The sequence below is a fragment of the Thermobia domestica genome, chromosome 4, assembly GCF_964235325.1.
Source record: "Thermobia domestica chromosome 4, izTheDome1.hap1.1, whole genome shotgun sequence".
NCBI classification, from domain to species: domain Eukaryota; kingdom Metazoa; phylum Arthropoda; class Insecta; order Zygentoma; family Lepismatidae; genus Thermobia; species Thermobia domestica.
Genome location: NC_137457.1, coordinates 219,613,142 through 219,634,756, shown reverse-complemented (window position 1 = coordinate 219,634,756; position 21,615 = coordinate 219,613,142). Strand labels below are relative to the sequence as shown.

Here is a 21,615-nt window from a genome sequence, read left to right as displayed (position 1 = left end):
GGGATCGAGGAACTGGATACCTCCCTGGTAGTAATGTAGCAAGAAAGTCGAAGCGGACCGTATTAGCTTCTTCTTGTATTTCACTGGCTGTTGTTTTGTAATCCATCGTGGATTTAACTTGCAAAACTACAGTTCCTGGATGACAATCTCATTTGGCAAGGTTCAGTAGAATTGCTTGCTGCACACTTTCCACTAATTCAGGCATAAGTATGGATGGTCCGCCACTACAGTGTTCGTCATTCTTATCGTTACAGCCTGCTGTGAATTATCTTCACATCTGGTCATACCATTATCTAGTCATATCATCTCTCAAGGCATCCTGCCCATATACTTTACACAACTACAGGTAGACTTTGTGCTGATAGCTTCCTAGCGTAAATAAATCTGATTTATCGAGTGTACCTCGCGCTCGGCGGAAGACTGCATGCGCGCACCCATGTTTACCTTACCACAATTCTCTCACCATTGACTACACATCGTGCCTCCCTAGTGCGAGACTACGGCCACACTTTCGTCCTCAACTTCTGCGCAAGTACGTACGTCATGCTCTGACTACTCATGTTATCTTCGGTCACTTTCAGAACTTATTTTCTGGATGCCCCTCCTAATTCTTGTCTAGTATATATATATATATATATATATTTATTTATTTCCTAATAAAGAGTCCTAACTGATAATGAAATGCTATAAGTAATTAACTCTTAATTTTTACTGTATTATTTCATAAGATTTTATTGCGTAAAATACATAACACAATATTGTATTTTCAGCCAATCCAATGTCAAGGGCTGGACAATTCAATTAGGAATGACTCGTCGACATGCTTACTCCATATTTGGTCAAAAGGTGAAAGTGAAGAGGGTTGTCCCCCATCCGTACTATAACGTTGGAGTCACTCATGATAATGACATTGCTCTATTTCAGGTAACAATAACTAAATAAGTTAAATATTGCTATGTTTATAAAAAATGTTTATGTTTCATATAAAATGTTCATATGAAAGTGACATAAAAGTTATATATATATATATATATATATATATATATATATATATATATATATATATATATATATATATATATATATATGGGTATAGCGTGTATTGTTAAACGCGTTTAATATGTGCAGCAAATTAAGAATGTTTATAAAATGTTCATGAGCAATCGCATTAGAGATACCTGGCTAGTAGCGTGTAGTGGATCCATTTAATCCCGTATGAAGTCTCCACACGAAGATACTAAAGTAATGTGAAGAATATTATTTAGCAGCATGGGTATAAAATTTAGTAAAGTACTTTTGAAGTTTGTGTGCATGTACCCTTGTCCGTAAATAAAGAGTACCTTAGTTTGGAAGTAGTTATTTTAATAGTAAAAGTAATAGCAGTATAGCAAGTAAAAGTTATAGCTGTATAGCAGAAAACCAAGTGCCTATATGACTTCAGAGATGGAATGGCCCCGATAATCTGGCCGAGAGTAATGCGCTGATTTTTTGTATCTTACCCATCCTGTAGTCAACTGTTACTCATACAGCTCGCACGCAGTCTGACGTCTCCTCGCTGTTACGTGCCTTCCCTCCTATTAGACTCGCCGTGCCGAGTACAGCGCCATTTCCCCAGAATGCCAACTATCACTAATTCAATTACTTATGAGTATATAATGTAAAAAGAAAAGTATTTTTTAAAAAAATAAACCACGTGAACACGTTAAAACATTTAAAACAACTAAAATTAACCATCTAGTTCCTTCCTTGCATGTACCTAACTGGATACATACATTTTCGAATTTATCACTATACTAGTGCATAACGGTGTTTCATGATCTTATGAGTATCTCTTCTTTTATTCTTTATCCATTTACATATCCATATTAACGCAAATTCAATATAATGGACTTCCGTAAATATATATATATATATATATATATTTTTTTTTGTTTCCTTATAAATTGTTTATTAGTACATTTTCTACAATCTGTAATTTTAACTTCACACACTGTCAAGATTCACATTTGAATAAGGAAAAATATTGAAATAATAATAATTTCTGTGTATATGCAATATTTTGTATTTATGTAGCCTATATTGGATTATTATGGTTTCATATTCTGAAACAAGACTATTCGAAGAACACGACGAGTATAGTTGTATGTACAAATCTGTGTTTGTTTTAGAGACCTGCACGGGCCGAATTTTTCGGTCCGAGCCCAATTCAGCCCGAATGTACGTCGGACCGGCCCAGCCCGGGCCCGAAACGTTTTGCAGATTTTCGGCCTGAGCCCGACCCGGCCCGATAAGTTTTTTAAAATTCTTGGCCCAAGCCCGGCCCGGGCCCGATAAAATTTCGAATTCCATTTTGTAACATTTTTCACGGGCACATTTCTTCAACGTTTGCCTTTATTCTAATTATCGTTTAACGAATGTCAATAATTATTAAAGAATTGCAATTAATCGGCCCTAGCCCGGCCCGACCTGAAAAGAAATCAGTGTCGGCCCGCCCAAGCCCGGCCCGGCCCAAAGAAATAATAGAGTCGGCCCGCCCAAGCCCGGCCCGTGCAGGTCTCTAGTTTGTTTGCAATATGAAAACCAGAGGCCAAATGGTCATTCCACATAATTGTTTCTCGCGTGAGCCATGATGTATCAGTGGTCTGTCGGTGGTGAGCATAATGGGAGAGAGAGGGTTGTCACAACAGACGTGCTCCCGTACTCCTATGAGACTAATGGGAGCACTTGGACAAATGTTCAAACCACCCTCTCAAGATGGTAACCGCAAATGTAATTAAAGCTACCGGAGTCTCCATGTGAGAAAACAGACAAGAAATGTTATATTTTTTGAAGGCAGGTCTGTTACGACACTTCTCTCACACCATTACTTTTGACATCTGTTCATCCTTGAAACCTCATCGGTGATGTCGAAAAAAACTGCAGTAGTGTTCAATGACGAGGCTTGTTTCAATTTTGAATAGTAGAATGATCATGCGCGTGTTGGTAAACGCGCAGTCATATTCTGCTGGAAAATCTAGCGCGTCTTCGCACTCATCATATAAGACCTACATCTAACAGTGTAGTGTTGGTACGAGAAGTTGTGCAACCTGCTTTCATGCGTACTTTACTTTCCATCAGGATAACACGTCTATATATCTCAAGGGCAACCTAGCGTGCTAAGCAAGCATGCAGCTTTCGTTTTCCAGGTTATGAATAAAAACATTTATTTATGAAATTAAAGAAAATCACCTGAGTCGTTTTCGAAGTGTACTCGCTTCCAAGTGTAAACTACCCCTTCAGGATATTTCCAGAGAAATGACATACCACACTATAAGGTTGCTAATGAAAAATTGATGTAAGAAATAAAAACAAAAAGGAGCACGGTAGGTAATATGAGGTACAGTGAAACCTCTCAGTAACGGACAGCGATGAGACATAATTATTTGTATGTAAATAAGAAGTGTCCGTCACAAAGAAGTTACACGAATTTAGATTTATCACAGCTCATGTGGTATCTGTATGCAATGTATAGTTTTTACATTAACTATAAAAGGAACTAGGTTAATATCAAAATTACTTAGTGTTTGAATTGCTGAGGAAATAAGGGAGAAATCCCCTGTAAAGAAACAAAAGAACCATTGGAGAATTTGTTTATATGGGTGCGTACTACAAAATATAATGCTGGTGTGATAATTTTCCTCTCAAGTACATTTCATACCTCTACAGAAATTCCTTTAAGAGCTCCTTGTAACTAAGTGGATAGCGTACCCTCCTATGGCGTGAAAGACCCAGGTTCGATTCCAGTGAAAGTTTATTTGGTTCAGATTCCACGTTAAGCTATAGGTCAATGTAGTCTCGCTTCTGACAGAGACACTAAACTCAAAATCAAATCAAATCCCTTAATTCACTTACTGACTTTATTAAAAGTAAAAGTAACTCAATAAGAACATGCAACATTGTTATTGAATGCTGAAACTGTAGACAGAACTATACTGTAATTGATACTACTTGTCCCTTCTGACAGCTCGCTGCGCGCACATGGTGTTCAATGCCGTTTTGCCATCTTTCGCCTCTGGTGTTGAAACACGAAATTATTCATTGCAAGTAAATCTCAGTTTTATAAAATTAAATGACACAAAAAATAACTAAAAAGAATTATCTCAATAACCAACAGGTCCACTAGTCAAGTTGACATTCTACTGAAATAATGTGCATTTGTTTATATTCAAATTGGCAACGTACGAAAAGGGTAGAATGTTTATCATTGCAGAGCGAGAGAAATGAACCACTATAATTAGCTGAACGTGCTGTTGCTATGGAAACAGTTCTTCTTGCCTGATTGTTGTGACCACGTGCACGGAGGAAAGCAGCTGTCAGAAGGGGCTAGTTGTATCAAACGGACTGTAGCCAATCATGGCAGTTCTGTAGAAGAAAATCTGCAATAGTTATGTAGCCCCTCTGTAACCTTCAGACACTAGTTTCTTGTTGAAATTTGGCTTGTAACATCTGAATCAATTGAAAGTGATTTTAAAATTGCACAAATTATTTTCTGTACTAAATACGCATAAGCTAAGAACAATTCCTACCTATTATGAAGAAGTTATTAAAACGTAGGGTTAAGGGAAAATGATCCGTGTCCTTATATGGAAATGTTCATAAAGGGAGGATTCTCTCCCATAATATATATTTTTGCCTGGACAAAAAAGTCAATCTGAATTATGGAGGGTTTTGCTACTGAAAGATATCCGTGGTTTTACTGTGCACGTTAATTAGTCGAAACTGTCCAAGGAAATATTGAAACTAATAATAGTAATGTAGATTGTTGAAGGGTCAAATCATTGGTTTTTCTGACAATAAAGCAAATGTTAAGATATTAATTTAATAGTAGTATAAAATTCCTATTGATCTCGAGTTTCTTCTTTCAGCTACAGAATCGCGTAAAATTTCATGAAGACTTGATTCCAGTTTGTCTCCCTCCACAAAATTATTACCTAGCGCCTGGAACCCTGTGCACTGTCATTGGATGGGGAAAGACTGAAGACCGTGACGGTAAGAATGGAATAGAATTTTACAAATATTCATCTTATTTTTAGCATTAATATATGGTGTGGACCATAAGTCACTTGACACTAGCAGTTATTCAGTTCTTATTTGATTGGAGTAACAGTAGCTGAGTGAAGTAAACAACACGTTTTGGTTGTATGCTTCGTGACAAACCTAGTTCGTGAATAATACGTTATAAGAAATGATTTTATAAATGATTTGAACATTGTAACACTTGTAATTATGCAAGTTCAGTTTTAATTATCAATATAAAGTTATCAAAGCATAAGCGTGTATTTATATTTCAAAACTGGTGTTTACATTACCACAACCATCAAGTTATTTGTACAGTATTTTCGAAAAATGTAACCTCATCTCAACGAGCTATTCATAACTTGATTAAAAGATTTGAACTGACTGAGTCTGTAGCGAATGTTTCTAGAATAGATAGGCCTAAATGTGTGACTATAGAAGATTATTTTGTGACTATAGCTCAATGTTTCGTGCAATTTCCTACAAAATCAACTCAAAAACCAACAAGTGAAGGCCTACAACTTGTAATAATTTCAATGCTTCTTAGTCGAATTAATGCATTTCAAAATTCATTTTTGTCAAGCGATTTATGAGCCGCCTTGTACATTAAACTATTCACTTTAACTATTCTTTAAATTACGGGCACTTGTTTATTTTTTGTTAAGTAAACCCTGTTTATTGTTTATCAGGGATATAATTGGGTCTATACGAGAGTATATGAGAGTATATGGTACCCACCTAAACTTTATATAGTCCAACGCATGATCACTTTAAAATTCCGAAGAATGAGCGTATACCGGTCGGATATACGCTATATTTTATTCTACAAGATCAAGCGTATACCTACTAAAAGTACTAGTATTACATCAGTATTGTTCACAGAATCTAACATTCCTTTTTCTAAAAAATATGTTTGCTGTACTTTTATGTGTACATAGAGTTGAATTTCAGTAGAGAAGATCCGAAGGGAAAGATACACTCAACACTTCTTTAATGCATTTGAAAGTTACGAAGAACTATAAACTGGAACTGGCATAAGACATTAGAAATTAGGTTGACAGCAAGTTTAATATCAGCTTTTCTATTACTTTAATTCATACAACAAATATAATCAATGTGGCAATTAGATAACCATACTAGGATGTAAGGAAATAAATGAATAACAAGTTGAATGAATTAACTTAGATTTATTCTAAGTAGGAACATCCTTTGTCCACATACACAGCTTTGTACAAACCAATAAGTCGTGGAATGACTTCTGAAAGTTCCTTTAAAAAAGTTGCAGTGGTGCTTTTAACTTGGTGAAAACAAAGTAATAACAGAGGGACGGTCTCTGGTGAATACGCAGTATGTGGTAATACACAAAACTACTGATTTAGGTTCCTTTCAGCAGTGGTCATCAGTTACTGACAATGATGCACCCATTAAAGTTTCTGCTTCTACATTAAGAAATATAGCACAAAAGGTGCATACTGATTCCCGTTTCTATAAATCCTCCGTTATTATTGGCAGTCTTCTTATTCATCCTCAGGAGGTCTCATATTACCTTAAGATTTGCGTCTCGGTCATTCAATATGATATCCCAAAATTTGTTAATCATTTCAATATGTTCTGACAGACCTGAGTGTATCTGAGCACTCATCTTCCACAGATTCCCTCCCAGTATTGGACCTCTTATGCTATTTCAAAAACACGACAACGAGAAAAACAAATATTTTCATATATTTTTTAACATATCAGATGTTTCCCTTGTAGTTTTCCGTAAGAGAGCACAAAAATTGATATTCAAAGTTTGTTCCATTGTTGCAGTGGTGCAGGTATCACAATACCAGTCTATAGATAGTCCCGTGACCGGCATACTTTCCAAAATCGCATGTAAGATTCACTACTAAGACAAACTTCGAGCTGAAGCTATAATTATAACATGAAAATTTTGGGTTTGTTCATGATGTTGTTCGCGAAGCCAATTTTTATGACGGTAGAGTGGTTCAATTCCTGTTTGGTTTGCTATTTTTATAACGTTATGATTCGGATTCGTTCATGACACTGTTTGGAAAAATGTGGACAGAATAAATTACAGATATACCGGTATTAATTGTTATTTACTCCTGTCGTTTCCTCAAATACCCTACTTTAGATAACAGTTAATCTGCCAAGCTCGATTTCAGTTCAATGTCTCATATAGGTTCGTTTAATTGCTATTTCCTTGAACAAACAAGGATCAAACCTCATATAGGGATTACCCAATGACAGACACTTACGTAAAGCAGTTACTCATCAAACCATGTAATGTGCATGTCTACAAAATATCATATACAGTTCACGGCATAGAAATTGTTACAAAAATTCTAAGTCCAAATTAATAACAAACTCTTGCCCCCTTTTCTTGTGCATCCAGAAATAGATGTCTCAATCGATTAGGTGCTTCTAGTATTCAATACAACTCCGCCCACTCCTCCACCTCTCCTTGTCTAAAGCAGTGTATGTGCGATGTAGTACACTCTTTCTATTCAGCTGAAAAAGAAACAGGAATCAAGTTTACAAAGTTATACATTTAAAACAGTCTTTTCCATTCGTTTGTTCTGAAATATTTTAAGAGCCTAAATTTTAAAAAAGTCACACAATGTTCCCAGAGCTTCATAAAGACCTTTAGATTCATTCTTTCCCTTCTTTAAAGACTGCACGCTAGTAAGATGCTCCCTAAGAAATCTATGTAAATTGCCAAATACGGCAGTAGGTTTCGTGCTTCCTAAAGTCTGTAATGTACGCACAGAGCTCTAAAATATCTACTGACAGAAATGATTGTTATTCAATGATTCATTTCATTTCATTTCAGTAATTGCAAGCAAATGTTCCAGGGGGGTCATATGGGCAGGACACGAGGGTGTAATTCCCACTACCTTGAGCTTCATACATACGTATTGTTTGATCAAATGTATAGTAATACACTAATAAAAAATGAAAATCTTATTCGGCGGAGAATCCCCCACCCCGAATAAAATCTAAAAGGCACTGGTTTCAGCAACAAACTTATAGAATTGCGTTAGCACATTGCTAGAGAGCTTAATTTGGTTTCAAGAGTCGCAGGTTCGATCTCAAGCAATACTAGTTCCTGGGCGACATTGAGAGAGAGAGAGAGAGAGAGAGAGAGATTCAAATATGGAGACAGAGAGGGATGATTTATATACACAGATTTAGAATTGGGGAAAAATGATCGGACAGCATTCGTATCATGACGAAAATCGTGATTTCGTGAAACAGAAGAACGTGAACTGCGAGGATCACATTAGGCAGTTGTCGAATTAAGGTGAAGAGCTCTTTTTAGAGTATCAGATGATTACGAAGGCAGAGAAAGATCTTGAGAACTGAGGAATTAAGAATTTAAAAAATCTAAAGCTTCCGAGACGGATTTCGAACCACGAACCTTGTAGTTATCGAACCATGATTTTATCCATTCTGCTACGGAGAACTCTATGTACTCGTTTACATACGTTTTCTTTAGCTATTGAAAGCTAATTTAATGGGATATTCCAAAAGTTGACTCGGTGGATGCGCCGTTCAGATACGACATAATCCTCTTGTAACTTAGTTACAAAGTATCGTGGCAGATATAAATCATTGGTCAGGTAATGGCGACTGCTTTGAAACAAATGCAGAGTATGAGAATTAAATCAGTCATATCTGTTGTTTCGTGTGGAGAAGAAACAAATTTGTAAACCAAAGGTTTAAGAACAACTTAAGTTATTAATATAAACTTCGCCGAAGATTATTCACTTACATCATCATAAAAGAAATACGAAAGACATTCTGAAGCGAAGAAATACAACTTTGCAAGCGGAGGCAAAGAAACCTAAAGTAACGAGACTAAAGACGAATTATTTATCGCGTAGTGATTGTGGTTCAGTGGTCAAGCCGCTGGATCCGTAATCGGGAGATTCGTGGTTCGAATCCACTCCGGCATTTTTTTTACTTTAGGATTTTTGATAGTGATTGAATCGACGATTACACACGTTTTTATTATATTCAGATATTTTAGTACTCGGATATTTCAATATTTGAACTATCAAATCTTCATGAATAATAATAGTAATAATGATAAACCAATAATAATAATTATTATCTCGTAGAATATTAAAAGCTAGGAGCTAATTATCGCTCAGGCCATACCATTACAAGCAGAAACGTAACATTTGGCAAGAATGTTTTGGTTTTGTTTAATGTTGCCCACGAGAAGAGGAATTTTTTATCTCATTTCTGAAACAAACAAACAAAATGAGAATTAACATTTTACATTCAAGATGGGACAAGGCTAACAAAAAGAATTTCTAGAAAATTTTTTGAAATATGTAGAAAATGTTACGGAATTCTCAGAATTTCTACTACTAGTCAGGAAATATTCAAGTGTTCGAAAACATAGTGCCACTCTGTAGTAGTATGGACATTTTTTAATCATAAATTTTCGTCATCACTTCTCTGCAGTATCAAACATGTTATTTGAGAACCAGTTTTCTATTGCTCCTTTAACTTGTCATTTGGAACAGATAGTAATTTACAGAATAAATAATATTAACAAAAGATATGTGGAAAGAAAGTTCGTTAACATTTGACTCAACAGAGAAAGGAACGCAGATATTGTAAAATATTTTTCAAGACATTATTAAATATGTACTTTTTATAAGTTGAGGTCATAATGAAAGGAAAATTGTTATATATGAATGAACAGAGGAAGGAACGTGGTTATTGTGAAAAGTTTTTTAAATACTTTTTTATATTTTTTACTCGAGACTTCTTCATAGTTTATTATAAAACTGCTTACCAACATATCCTCATATTGTTGTCCTAATAAACCAATATATGTTGCTAGTAAAATAGTTAAGGTTGATAGAGCTTCTAGTATGATAACCACAGTATTTCATGTCACACCCTCTCCCCCCCATTACGAAATCCTGGCTAAATAAACCAATATGTTACCAGTAAAATAGTTTAGAATGATCGAGCACCTGTGTGATAACCACAGTATTTCATGTCACGGATCCCCCCCCCCTATTACGAAATCCTGGCTACGTGCCTGCCTGTGTGTAGATTTTCTCCGGGTTCCGCTTTCTCCCAATTTCTTTATTCCAATATTTCTTTCATTCTCATTATCGACGTCGTCTGAAGCTTAGCCGGCATAACCATTATTTAAAAACAAATTTTCTTACGGCTCTTGTGAGTTCTGTATCCCTAGTTTCTACATGAAATTTGCCTCTACATATTTCTACATATTTTCCGTTTTAACATTTAGCTAGTTGTCGGGACGTATGCAAAGGGTATGTCCTGATCGTCCTGACACTTCTCTCCAATCCCGGCTATTTTGTAACTTCTGCCTAACGCTACAGGCGATTTTACAGATTTTAATACAATGTGTCTTCATACAGAATGTGTCTTCTATATTATTATTATTATTATTATTATTATTATTATTATTATTATTATTATTATTATTATTATTATTATTGTTGTTGTTGTTGTAATTATATTAGCTGTCGCTTGTCCGAAGAGACAGCACTATCATTTGCTTTAGCACTTATTTCACTATGATGGGGATGCCCGTGACCTCGTGAAACCAGACACACAATTGTTGTTTACGGGGGGGAACACTCCTAGTTTTCTGAAGCTTATTGGCTCTACTGGATGTATCACGAGGTGAAGGCTGAGATAGACCTTTGTGACGCCTCTTCTCGGGTAGAGAGGGAAACTGGGATGCTTCTGTAGATGGTGAATCTCTATCGAAAGAATCACTAACTTTGGAGGAGTACTTACCGTGATTTCAGGTAGCGTATCCATCTCCGATGCTGAATATGCTGAAACAGTAATACTTTGTTGTGGAAAATCCAAAGTATAGGCGCTATGGTAGTGGAACTGGATGAGTCACTCTACGTTGTATTGAAAGCAAGGGTCTGCTGGGAGGCAATAGCAGGGGAACTCGTGTGAGATGCAGCTGTGCTAGGGGAAACATCAAGCGGACAAGTGGGTTCAGTTTCATTGGGTAACTTAGCAAAAGTATTTGCAGAAATTGCAGTTGGAGGTGGAAGGTTCTCCTGTAAATTTGGAGGACGTTTCTCACTTAATACAGGATAACTAGTAAACTAATGAACGTTCGGTAGAGTATCCACTTTATTCAAATTGCCGGGCATGGGCGGGGCTCTGGATGGTGAGACACTAGATACTGAAGCTGGTACGTTTGGAGGGATACGGCGCTTTGTACATTCTATCAGAAAATAATTTGGTGAGTCACAAATGGCACAGGTTTTAACTTGACCTCCATACGTTAACCACAAACGTAAATCACAGATAGTCACATAAGAAGGTGTGGGGCGCTTAATGCTCGTACGTATTATCTTTCTCCCAGTTCTTACTTCATAGATGTGTCCAGTAGAATACATTTTGTATGCAATTGATTTAATTTCACCGTACTGAGATAGCACACGAGAAATATGATGATCTTCCAACTCGGTGGGTACCAAATGTAAACGGACAGTCATAATATTGGAACTGGCAGAATCGATTAAAATGTTATAAGTACCAAGATCATCAGAATAACTAAACCTTTCATTTCACTCGAAACAGAATTTGTTCACAAAGCACTTGCGAGATTAACTTAAGATATAACTGGTTGCGACTATAATCAAACTCAATACTGACAACTTGATCAGGAAGCAGATGAAAAGTATTGCGGATCCATTCATGCAAGACTAATGTATTAGGCTTGTTCACAATATCTTGAAATGACAAACGTAAAGTATTCACTCCGATAACAGACATAATGCACTTAGTAGGTAAACCTGTACTTCACACTAGACAATATGATGAAAAGAGTAAACAGAACATGAACTACTTGGTACTAGAAAATACTCAACTTGACAATGCAGGTTGAGTTGAAGCAAGTTAACACACTCACTACTTCCACTCAAACACCTATCGGAACAACCAACCACTGAACCAAGATCACTACGCGATAAATGATTCGTCTTTAGTCTCGTTACTTTAGGATTCTTTGCCTTTGCTTGCAAAGTTGTATTTCTTCGTTTCAGAACGTCTTTCGTATTCCTTTTATGATGATATAAGTAAATAAACTTCGGCGAAGTTTATATTAATAACTTGAGTTGTTCTTAAACCTTTGGTTTACAAGTTTGTTTCTTCTCCACACGAAACAACAGATATGACTGATTTAATTCTCATACTCTGCATTTGTTTCAAAGCAGTCGCCATTACCTGATCAATGATTTATATCTGCCACGATACTTTGTAACTAAGTTACAAGAGGTTTATGTCGTATCTGAACGGCGCATCCACCGAGTCAACTTTTGGAATATCCCATTAAATTAGCTTTCAATAGCTAAAGAAAACGTATGTAAACGAGTACATAGAGTTCTCCGTAGCAGAATGGATAAAATCATGGTTCGATAACTACAAGGTTCGTGGTTCGAAATCCGTCTCGGAAGCTTTAGATTTTTTAAATTCTTAATTCCTCAGTTCTCAAGATCTTTCTCTGCCTTCGTAATCATCTGATGCTCTAAAAAGAGCTCTTCACCTTAATTCGACAACTGCCTACTGCAATCCTCGCAGTTCGCGTTCTTCTGTTTCACAATATCACGATTTTATTCATAATACGAATGCTGTCCGATCATTTTTCCCCAATTCTAAATCTGTGTATATAAATCATCCCTCTCTGTCTCCATACTTGAATCACTCTCTCTCTCTCTCTCTCTCTCTCTCTCTCAATGTCGCCCAGGAACTAGTATTGCTTGAGATCGAACCTGCGACTCTTGAAACCAAATTAAGCTCTCTAGCAATGTGCTATCGCAACTCTATAAGTTTGTTGCTGAAACCAGTGCCTTTTAGATTTTATTAAGGGTGGGGGGATTCTCCGCCGACATAAGATTGTCACCTTTTTATTAGTATATTACTATACATTTGATCAAACAATACGTATGTATGAAGCTCAAGGTAGTGGGAATTACACCCTCGTGTCCTGCCCATATGACCCCCCTGGAACATTTGCTTGCAATTACTGAAATGAAATGAAATGAATCATTGAATAACAATCATTTCTGTCAGTAGATATTTTAGAGCTCTGTGCGTACATTACAGACTTTAGGAAGCACGAAACCTACTGCCGTATTTGGTAATTTACATAGATTTCTTAGGGAGCATCTTACTAGCGTGCAGTCTTTAAAGAAGGGAAAGAATGAATCTAAAGGTCTTTATGAAGCTCTGGGAACATTGTGTGACTTTTTTTTAAATTTAGGCTCTTAAAATATTTCAGAACAAACGAATGAAAAAGACTGTTTTAAATGTATAACTTTGTAAACTTGATTCCTGTTTCTTTTTCAGCTGAATAGAAAGAGTGTACTACATCGCACATACACTGCTTTAGACAAGGAGAGGTGGAGGAGAGGGCGGAAAGGTATTGAATGCTAGAAGCAACTAATCGATTGAGACATGTATTTCTGGATACACAAGAAAACGGGGCAAGAGTTTGTTATTAATTTGGACTTAAAATTTTTGTAACAATTTCTATGCCGCGAACTGTACCGGTGTTTTGTTCAGACAAGAACATCATAAAATATAAAATTTTCGCTATATAGCATGCACACTGAAATATTAATACTAACGTGCACTTTTAATATGATGTTAACATATAATTAAAGCAATTTTCTTTTTTATTATATTCTTATTTTAACCCGTTACTATAGATAGATAGATAGATAGATAGATAGATAGATAGATAGATAGATAGATAGATAGATAGATAGATAGATAGATAGATAGATAGATAGATAGATATAGATATAGATATTGTAATGACGTTAGGTAGAGTCAATAATGTGAGATTTTATCCCCTCACCAATTTTATTATAAAATTAAGTTTTCGTGTTTACAAAAGTTCTAACAACAAAGTGTCTCTATGATGGCCAAGATTTGCAGGTTATAATGTTCTGTACGGGTAACCCCTTAGCTTCGTAGCAGCCTCCAGGGTTCTCAAGTATTCGGTTCTAGAAAACCTTCGCTCATAGCAGCCCTCACGAGGTATTGTATTTAAGGTCATCCCCTTAGCTTCATAGCAGCCTCCAGGGATTAATTGTGGTTAGGGTGATCCCGTAGCTTCATAGCAGCCTCCAGGGTTTTAGGATACCTTACGATCAGTTGGTCGACTGATGCCAGGTCCCTCGGTGGTGGGACTTTTATCTGTTCTCTTCGGGTCCTTCCGTGAGGTCCGTCTTCTTTCGGCGTTTTTCGTGTCGGCTTCTCGTCTGCTACGCTGTTTACAATCAATAACACGTGTTGTGTTGACATCTGCTTTTGTCGTGATGTGGAGATCCTTACAATATAGATATTATAGGGTTCATATTTACTGTATAAACATTTCACAAAATACAATGATCACAAAACGAATACACGTGAATATTAGGCTTTGTAGACACAAAATTGTAGACTTTGACCTAGCATCATCATTTTAGATCTTACGTGGGGAAAGAGACAAACCCCCGTCGTACGCAGATTTTTACGATTTTCATTGGTATGCTATTATCCTATTGATTGAAATTATACAATGTATAGCTAAATCTCAAACTCAGGGGAGAAATTGCCCCATGGAGCCCAAAATGATGCCCTTGTTTTGATTTCGTCACGTTCTCAACTGGCGATTTGTTACATATGTATATTAGCATTATAATTAAACGACGTAAGAATTGAAATTTAAATAAAGTGACTATAAATTAAGTTTTTTGACCTACCTAGTTAATTTATATTTAATATTTAGATGTTATAACTTCGTATATAACTTTGTCCTCACGTAACTTGTATGTATTGAAAATATGAAATTAAATATCATACAACAAAATATTTAGTTATCTTTCTATGAGAATGTATTCTATCTTTATAAATAGTGAATGTAAAGGCTTATTATACGGATTTCAAGAAGACAAATAAAATAATAAGTGAGTTGTGTAGCGATTCTATAAAAGAATATACCCAGGTAACACAAGTTTACTTCAGTGGCCACAGTTTAAGATCAGTGAATCAAGACTCCAAAACACACACAATGTCTTCAGAAAATAGGCAAATAATTTGTATATATTATAATAGAAATAAATCGAATATGTCTTATGGGTCCTTTCCTTCCAGAATCTAATATAAATAAAATAAAGAGTTTGTCTGTGAGTCAGTCTGTCTGTCTGTGTGCGGCCTGGGGATCAGACACGTGCTCCGAGAGTTACCAAATTTAGGTCACGAGTACCTTGATCCAGGTCCCAGACCAGAAGAGCTTTTTCAAAATACGAACCAGGGGATTTCAGGGGGCGTTTACCGGGACATGTAAAAGTAGTAGAAAATGGCCGATATTAGTGTCGAATTCATATTTTTCGCGGTCGCTGAGATCAATTGTCAAACTCCGATCTCATTAACTTCCAAATTCAGCCCATTCGGCTGAGGACCGGGATCAGTGGGGGGGGGGATAACGAGACATGTAAAAATAATTCAAAACAACCTATGTTAGTGTCAAATCTGTAGTTTTCGCTGTCGCTGAGATGAATAGTGATATTCCCACAGGCGTTGACTTTCAAATGCAGCCCCCATACGAAGAATGGGTATTTCAGCTAGTAGTTAATGAAATTATGAAACTTACGACATGAGGATATTATTTCGAACATTACTACTTCTAGAACATAATTGTTTTGCTGTTTTAGTTTAATACCCTTCGATTATGTTCCTTAGGCTAAAGGGGACGGATTATTAATGAAATCGAATGATTGTAAAATTAAACTTTTTATGATAGCCTACTAGGAATTGCGTCTGGTACCAAGTGAATCGAAGGCACACGCGCTAGCCACTAGACCAGCCGCGAGGGGTAGAATATAATTCAAATTATGTTCTAAGTCATAATTGTGGTACCTGTGATAAACTGGACATGTCAGCGTGACTTGAATGGCTCCAATATCATCAATAGGTATTTTAAATCAATAAATTAGAATTAACTTCAAATTTACGTGTCCTCTTCATAATTCCACGTTTTCTTTAATTAATTTCTATGCTGAGATAATCAGTGTTAGAATGAGTCACGAACTTGAGCAAGTAAGTCTGTCAGTCTAAACCGTACATTCGTTACGCCACTTTCGATTTTGATTAACTTCTACTTTATGACTAAAGCTTCAAAAAGTAGCCTCCCGACTTAATTTTAGTGATATCACACTGAATATGAAAAAGGATACGTAATAGAGTGCGTCGAAAAAAACGATTTCTTTCAAATCGAATTCTAATACTGCGGAAAAGTTGGACCATCTATCGAAACTTTCTTTTTTAAATCGCGTAATATCTTCAGTTCGTGCATCCAGGTTAAAGTTTTACCAAATTGTCAAAAATCGTACTTTTTTGGAACACCCTGTATAGAACACAGGTTGCTTCTGATAGTTGTAATAGAGCGCTAATTCTCAAGTAGGCATGTAACAATACACAGAAGAAAAGAAAATCAACATCGGATAATATTTTCAGTTCTTGCTCTAAGGTCAAAATCTCGTGAAATTGTAAAATATCGTACTTTTTTGGAACACCCTGAATAAAATAGTTTATGTTGTTATAGCCTTAACAGGGCTGTTATATTTTTCCCAACCATGCGGGAATATTCAGAAAAAAGTAAATAGAAATTGGATAGTATCTTCAGTTCGTGTATTGGAACTTAAAAATCGAAAATTTTACGAAAGGAATCTTTTTCTATGTTTTCGATCTGAGCGTGCAGCTCTTCGCTCATTTCCGATCTTAGAAATAACCCAGAACTCATCACGAGGAAGTGGCTGCACTTCGAGTTCCAACCACACCCTTCCCAACCAACTTACCATTGTAGAAGTTTCAAATTTATTTCTTTTGTATTTCGGGCATAACTTTAAAATCAGACTTCTTACTCAAATCAGGCATTATAGAGCGTGACAAAAGTGTGGTCCGAATAAAACCATCTCTGTTTAAGGAGCCACACACTTTTGTAGCAGCCTCTGTTACAAGTTTAACACATCTTTCTACGGACTGCGTGTGACATAGAAATTTTACGTAGTCAAACTCTGGTAGTTCTTTTGTCTTTAGATATGACAAAATACTCGCTGTTGTTACATTGGTCATTATTGGTGGTGATGAAAGTTTACACGTGACCAATATATCAATTCGGTATAGTCAGTTGCTTCAAAATTGAGATCAGGTGGTAAAAAATTTCTCACACTTTTACCTGATGGTGGTTGATTCCTCGATTTCAACAATCTTCTGAAAGCTAATTCTCTTATATGTTTTCGTTCATCCATTGCCATGGCCAGAATAAGGTTTTCAGAGTGCGCAAAAAAAGCGTTTCGGTGTATTACATAATCGATAATTTCTAGTAAACTTTTCGGTAGATATTGTGATGTCTGAATCAATTTAAATACATGTTTTGCACCATCTTCTACAGACGAATTTTGTTTAATAGCAAACCAAGCTGGTGTATATGTTTTTACAATGTAAGTCGCCAATGTCTTCAGCTCAAATGAAGGATCTTTCTTAAGGATATATAACCTTAAAATACGATTCGCTATAGTAAGCCATCTTGAATTACTTATTGGGTCTGGATCCTTTACTGCAAGATCACTTGGACACTCGTCGCTGTTTATAGCTCTAACAATATCAAGAAGATATTTTTGGTCTTTGCTCAGGTCATTTTCTTTTACGGAGATATCTTCGGTCTAAATATTCTCATAACCAACAACAGGAAGCTGCTCACAGTGCTTCAATTGTTTGCCGATAATTTTAGAAAATGATTTGGGGCCTGAAATGTCACCATCTAGTTACTCGAAAAGATGTCTGAAAGGTAACTCATTAAAATGTAATAAACAAATGAACCACTGGAGTGGTCTTCCAAGTTTAACCTCAATATTATGAATAATCACACTTTTCCATCCAGTATTAACCACTGTCCCATCACAGCCGATAGCAACAAGATCATTTAAGTCCACGTCTTTGTCACTTAAATAAGAAAGTATACTCTCAGATATATCCTTTGCAGATCTAGTTCTAGGCGTTATATGGCCAATGAACTGACTATCAGGCTCCTGAAGTAAGGATATATGATCTTTTTTTCTTATTCTGCGATACATTTTATTGCTTATCTTTTCTTGTACCAGAGTTTCACCCTTCCTATCATCAAAGTATATAGCTTTATGGCACATTCGATCTCTATTTTGTAATGCGCTTCTAATTTGCTGCTTTTCTCGTCTAATTTTACTTTTATCTATAACCAAGGACTTGTCGCATTCTGTAATAAAACCAACGTCTTGTAGGGCACTAGAAGAAACTGCTGCGGTCGCTCTGTCCGATAAACCAAATCGATCACTTGCTAAGACTGTAGCAGTCAGTTTCAATCGCATCTGCTGTTGTACTGGGGAATATTCTGCCTGCATACTTTCTTCACTGTTATGTTTCACTGTCTCCGTATTCTCCTCGTCCAAACAAATCTCAGAAGACGTAGTGTCCTCTTGATCCTGAAAAGTAGTAATTGCAGCTTCGTGTTCCTTTCTCTCTTTCTTCTTCCTAATTCTTGTAGTTTCCTTCCAGTCGACGTTACCGATGGAACAGTCTTTGCGTTCTTTGATCATGAAGAAATTTTCGTTCGATAACGGGGATCTTATTTTCCTTCTTGCAATTACAATTCATCACAATTGGGCTTTTTTTTTCTGTTACAAGAGCACTTTAACGTCATATCGCATTTGCAGGAAGATATATCAAATAGTTTACTGTTTGCATGAATGGTGAACTTTACCACTTTATTTCTAAACGAATCTTTCCCTACATCACGATTGTAAGATTTTCTTAGTGCGTAGTATTTACCATTATAAGATTTTATCATTTGAACCACTCGCGTATGTGTCACAGTTGGAATAACTTGTATAATAGTTCAATTTGTGTAGCAGCAGCTTCAGACACTGTGGAGAAAGAACATTTTTTTTTTCTGACGAAGAAGCTACAGATAGTTTATATGATTCTTCAAAACACGACCTTAACACATCTGCATAAGTTAGTAAACTATTTTCACTTAGTTTTTTAGGCAATCCAAATATAGGACAGCTATGAGATTGTCTTGTTAGCAAGTTTTTTTTTTTTTCGGTTTTAATACGGTTTCACATGCACAGTGCACACACAAAAAGATACCGAAACACTTCCACAACAATGATAACTTCGAAATAACGCCAATTTGTAATACTAAACACACCCACTTGTATAAGCACAAACCAAAGATTCAAACAACTCGACAAGAACTGCCTGAATGAGACTTCAAAGCATAGACCAGCACATTGACGCCGGTTTGCGCGCCGTACTGTCGCAACAAATAAATCAACTTGGCGCCAAAAGTGTCAAATGATCTTGTACAATTGATCAAAACCGCATTTTAAAATAATACAATCATTTCGATTACAGATTAGTAAGCAGAAATAAACTGATTTCCGAAGAAAAAAATATACATTTTACAAATGGGGATATGAAACACTGTGGAATTGCTATTTTTCGTGAAAAACGTATTCGATCTCTTTTTTTGTGTGCCTGTTGCTACATGCTTGAAGAAAATCACAGCCCTATTAGGGCTATAACAACATAAACTATTTTATACAGAGTGTTCCAAAAAGTACGATTTTTTACAATTTCACGAGATTTTGACCTTAGAGGAAGAACTGAAGATATTATCCGATGTTGATTTTCTTTTCTTCTGTGTATTGTTACATGCCTACTTGAGAATTAGCGCTCTATTACAACTATCAGAAGCAACCTGTGTTCTATACAAGGTGTTCCAAAAAAGTACGATTTTTGACAATTTGGTAAAACTTTAACCGGGATGCGCGAACTGAAGATATTGCGCGATTTCCCAAAAAATTACACTTACACGTTTCGATAGATGGTCCAACTTTTCCGCACTTTTAGAATTCAATTTGAAAGAAATCGTTTTTTTCGACCCACCCTAATACGTAATCTTCACATATAGTCGCTACTGAAAGCCAGTTACTATACCTCAATATTAAGAGTAGGATAGGAATTTTGTAAAGTAATACCCAAAACTACCAGACAATTTAAATTGAACGTTGTATTTAACTTTTAAATATTCGCATGAAAGGAAATGTAAGTGTATAAATAACAATTCAACAAAATGATGTATTCAATTACAAAAGCAAATAACGATTTTGACCCGATTGAGTTTTCAAATTATTAATCAATCAAATGTATTTACTATTCTGCCCCGTAAGCAGCTATCGTGTTCCAACTCGTCACGCCGTGCCCGATAATATGATAGAAATATAATGGTTTTAAAAAATAAGCTAGTAAAAGCTACCAGCCATTACGGAAAGTATTTAGACAAATACAAACATAACTAGCCTTAAAGAAAGGCAAAAGAAGTTATGAAAAGGAATTACTTACATAAATTTCTGTCGTATTAATCCATTGCAGGATTTCAAGCAAGACAAGCAGTACTAATGAGGTTACAAAAACAGTCTTCTATAGTTATATGTATATTCGACATTTCTCACTTTCATATACTTAACCTCGTAAATATCACTCGTAGATATCATATATAATAATTCTAATTCTTTTTGAATTCTGAAACTAAGCTATATCTACAGTATAACCACAGTAGTGAACCAGAAAATTTTTAGTTCCTCCCAAGGGACATTCCAGCTCAACTATGAGCGCCTATAGAGGATGAGGGAGCCCATTAGTTGCACTCGAAATTTCCGCCAGATGGCATAATCATACAACGAAAATAATTTGGTGACCGAAAAAGCTTTTTCGGTGCAAAACAACATACTCAAAATATAAATTCAAATATTATTAAACCAGTACCTAATAATCAGTAACTAATAATCCATAGATTATATATTACAAGACCTAATGTCTCATAAAGACTCAAAGATCGTAAAACTTAATCACGCATACGAGAACCGTAACTCAACTAAAGTAATTCTAACAATGGATCGATACTACTTATATTTCAATACCACATTATAGTTAGTCCCGGATTCTACTCCCAGTAAGAGTAAATTTGCTCAGATTTCAGGTAAAGCTGCAATCCTGCATATTATTTAGATCGTTTTAGCAACAGGAAAACTCCGAAGAAGTTAATTAAACATATTGGGCCTTATACAGAGTCGTTCTGACGCGTGATTAGTACCATACTAAAGGATTCGATTAACATATATTTCCTGCAGTAGTCAGACCTTTAGTATGACGCTAATCATACGTCAAAATGACTCTGTGTAATGCCCATTGTGATTATGTCCCAGCAGTTGCGGTATGAAACCACTTTTGTGAATGTTTTCTCTTGGGATACCGCTGGTAACACAATAAAACCTCGTTGCAGCACTACTTACTATAGAAATACAACCAACTCTTACCGAGACCAGTAAGAGAGGCCACATACAAATTTTCTATATGGGAATAGGCTCTAAATAGAAGTATTATATTAATTAGATATGCGAAACTTTTTTTTTTCAGTAAGATGTTTTTATGCATAGTCTTTAA

General features: G+C 35.9%; 1 protein-coding gene across 1 annotated transcript in view; it reads left to right on the top strand.

The window, feature by feature from the left end:
* The window catches only part of LOC145683870 (atrial natriuretic peptide-converting enzyme-like), a 211,254-nt gene that overhangs the window by 170,145 nt on the left and 19,494 nt on the right, over window positions 1–21,615 (top strand). The window contains exons 13-14 of the mRNA XM_081755494.1: window positions 771–924; window positions 4,905–5,028. Coding sequence (XP_081611620.1) covers window positions 771–924; window positions 4,905–5,028 — 278 coding nt within the window. The remainder of the gene's footprint in view (window positions 1–770; window positions 925–4,904; window positions 5,029–21,615) is intronic.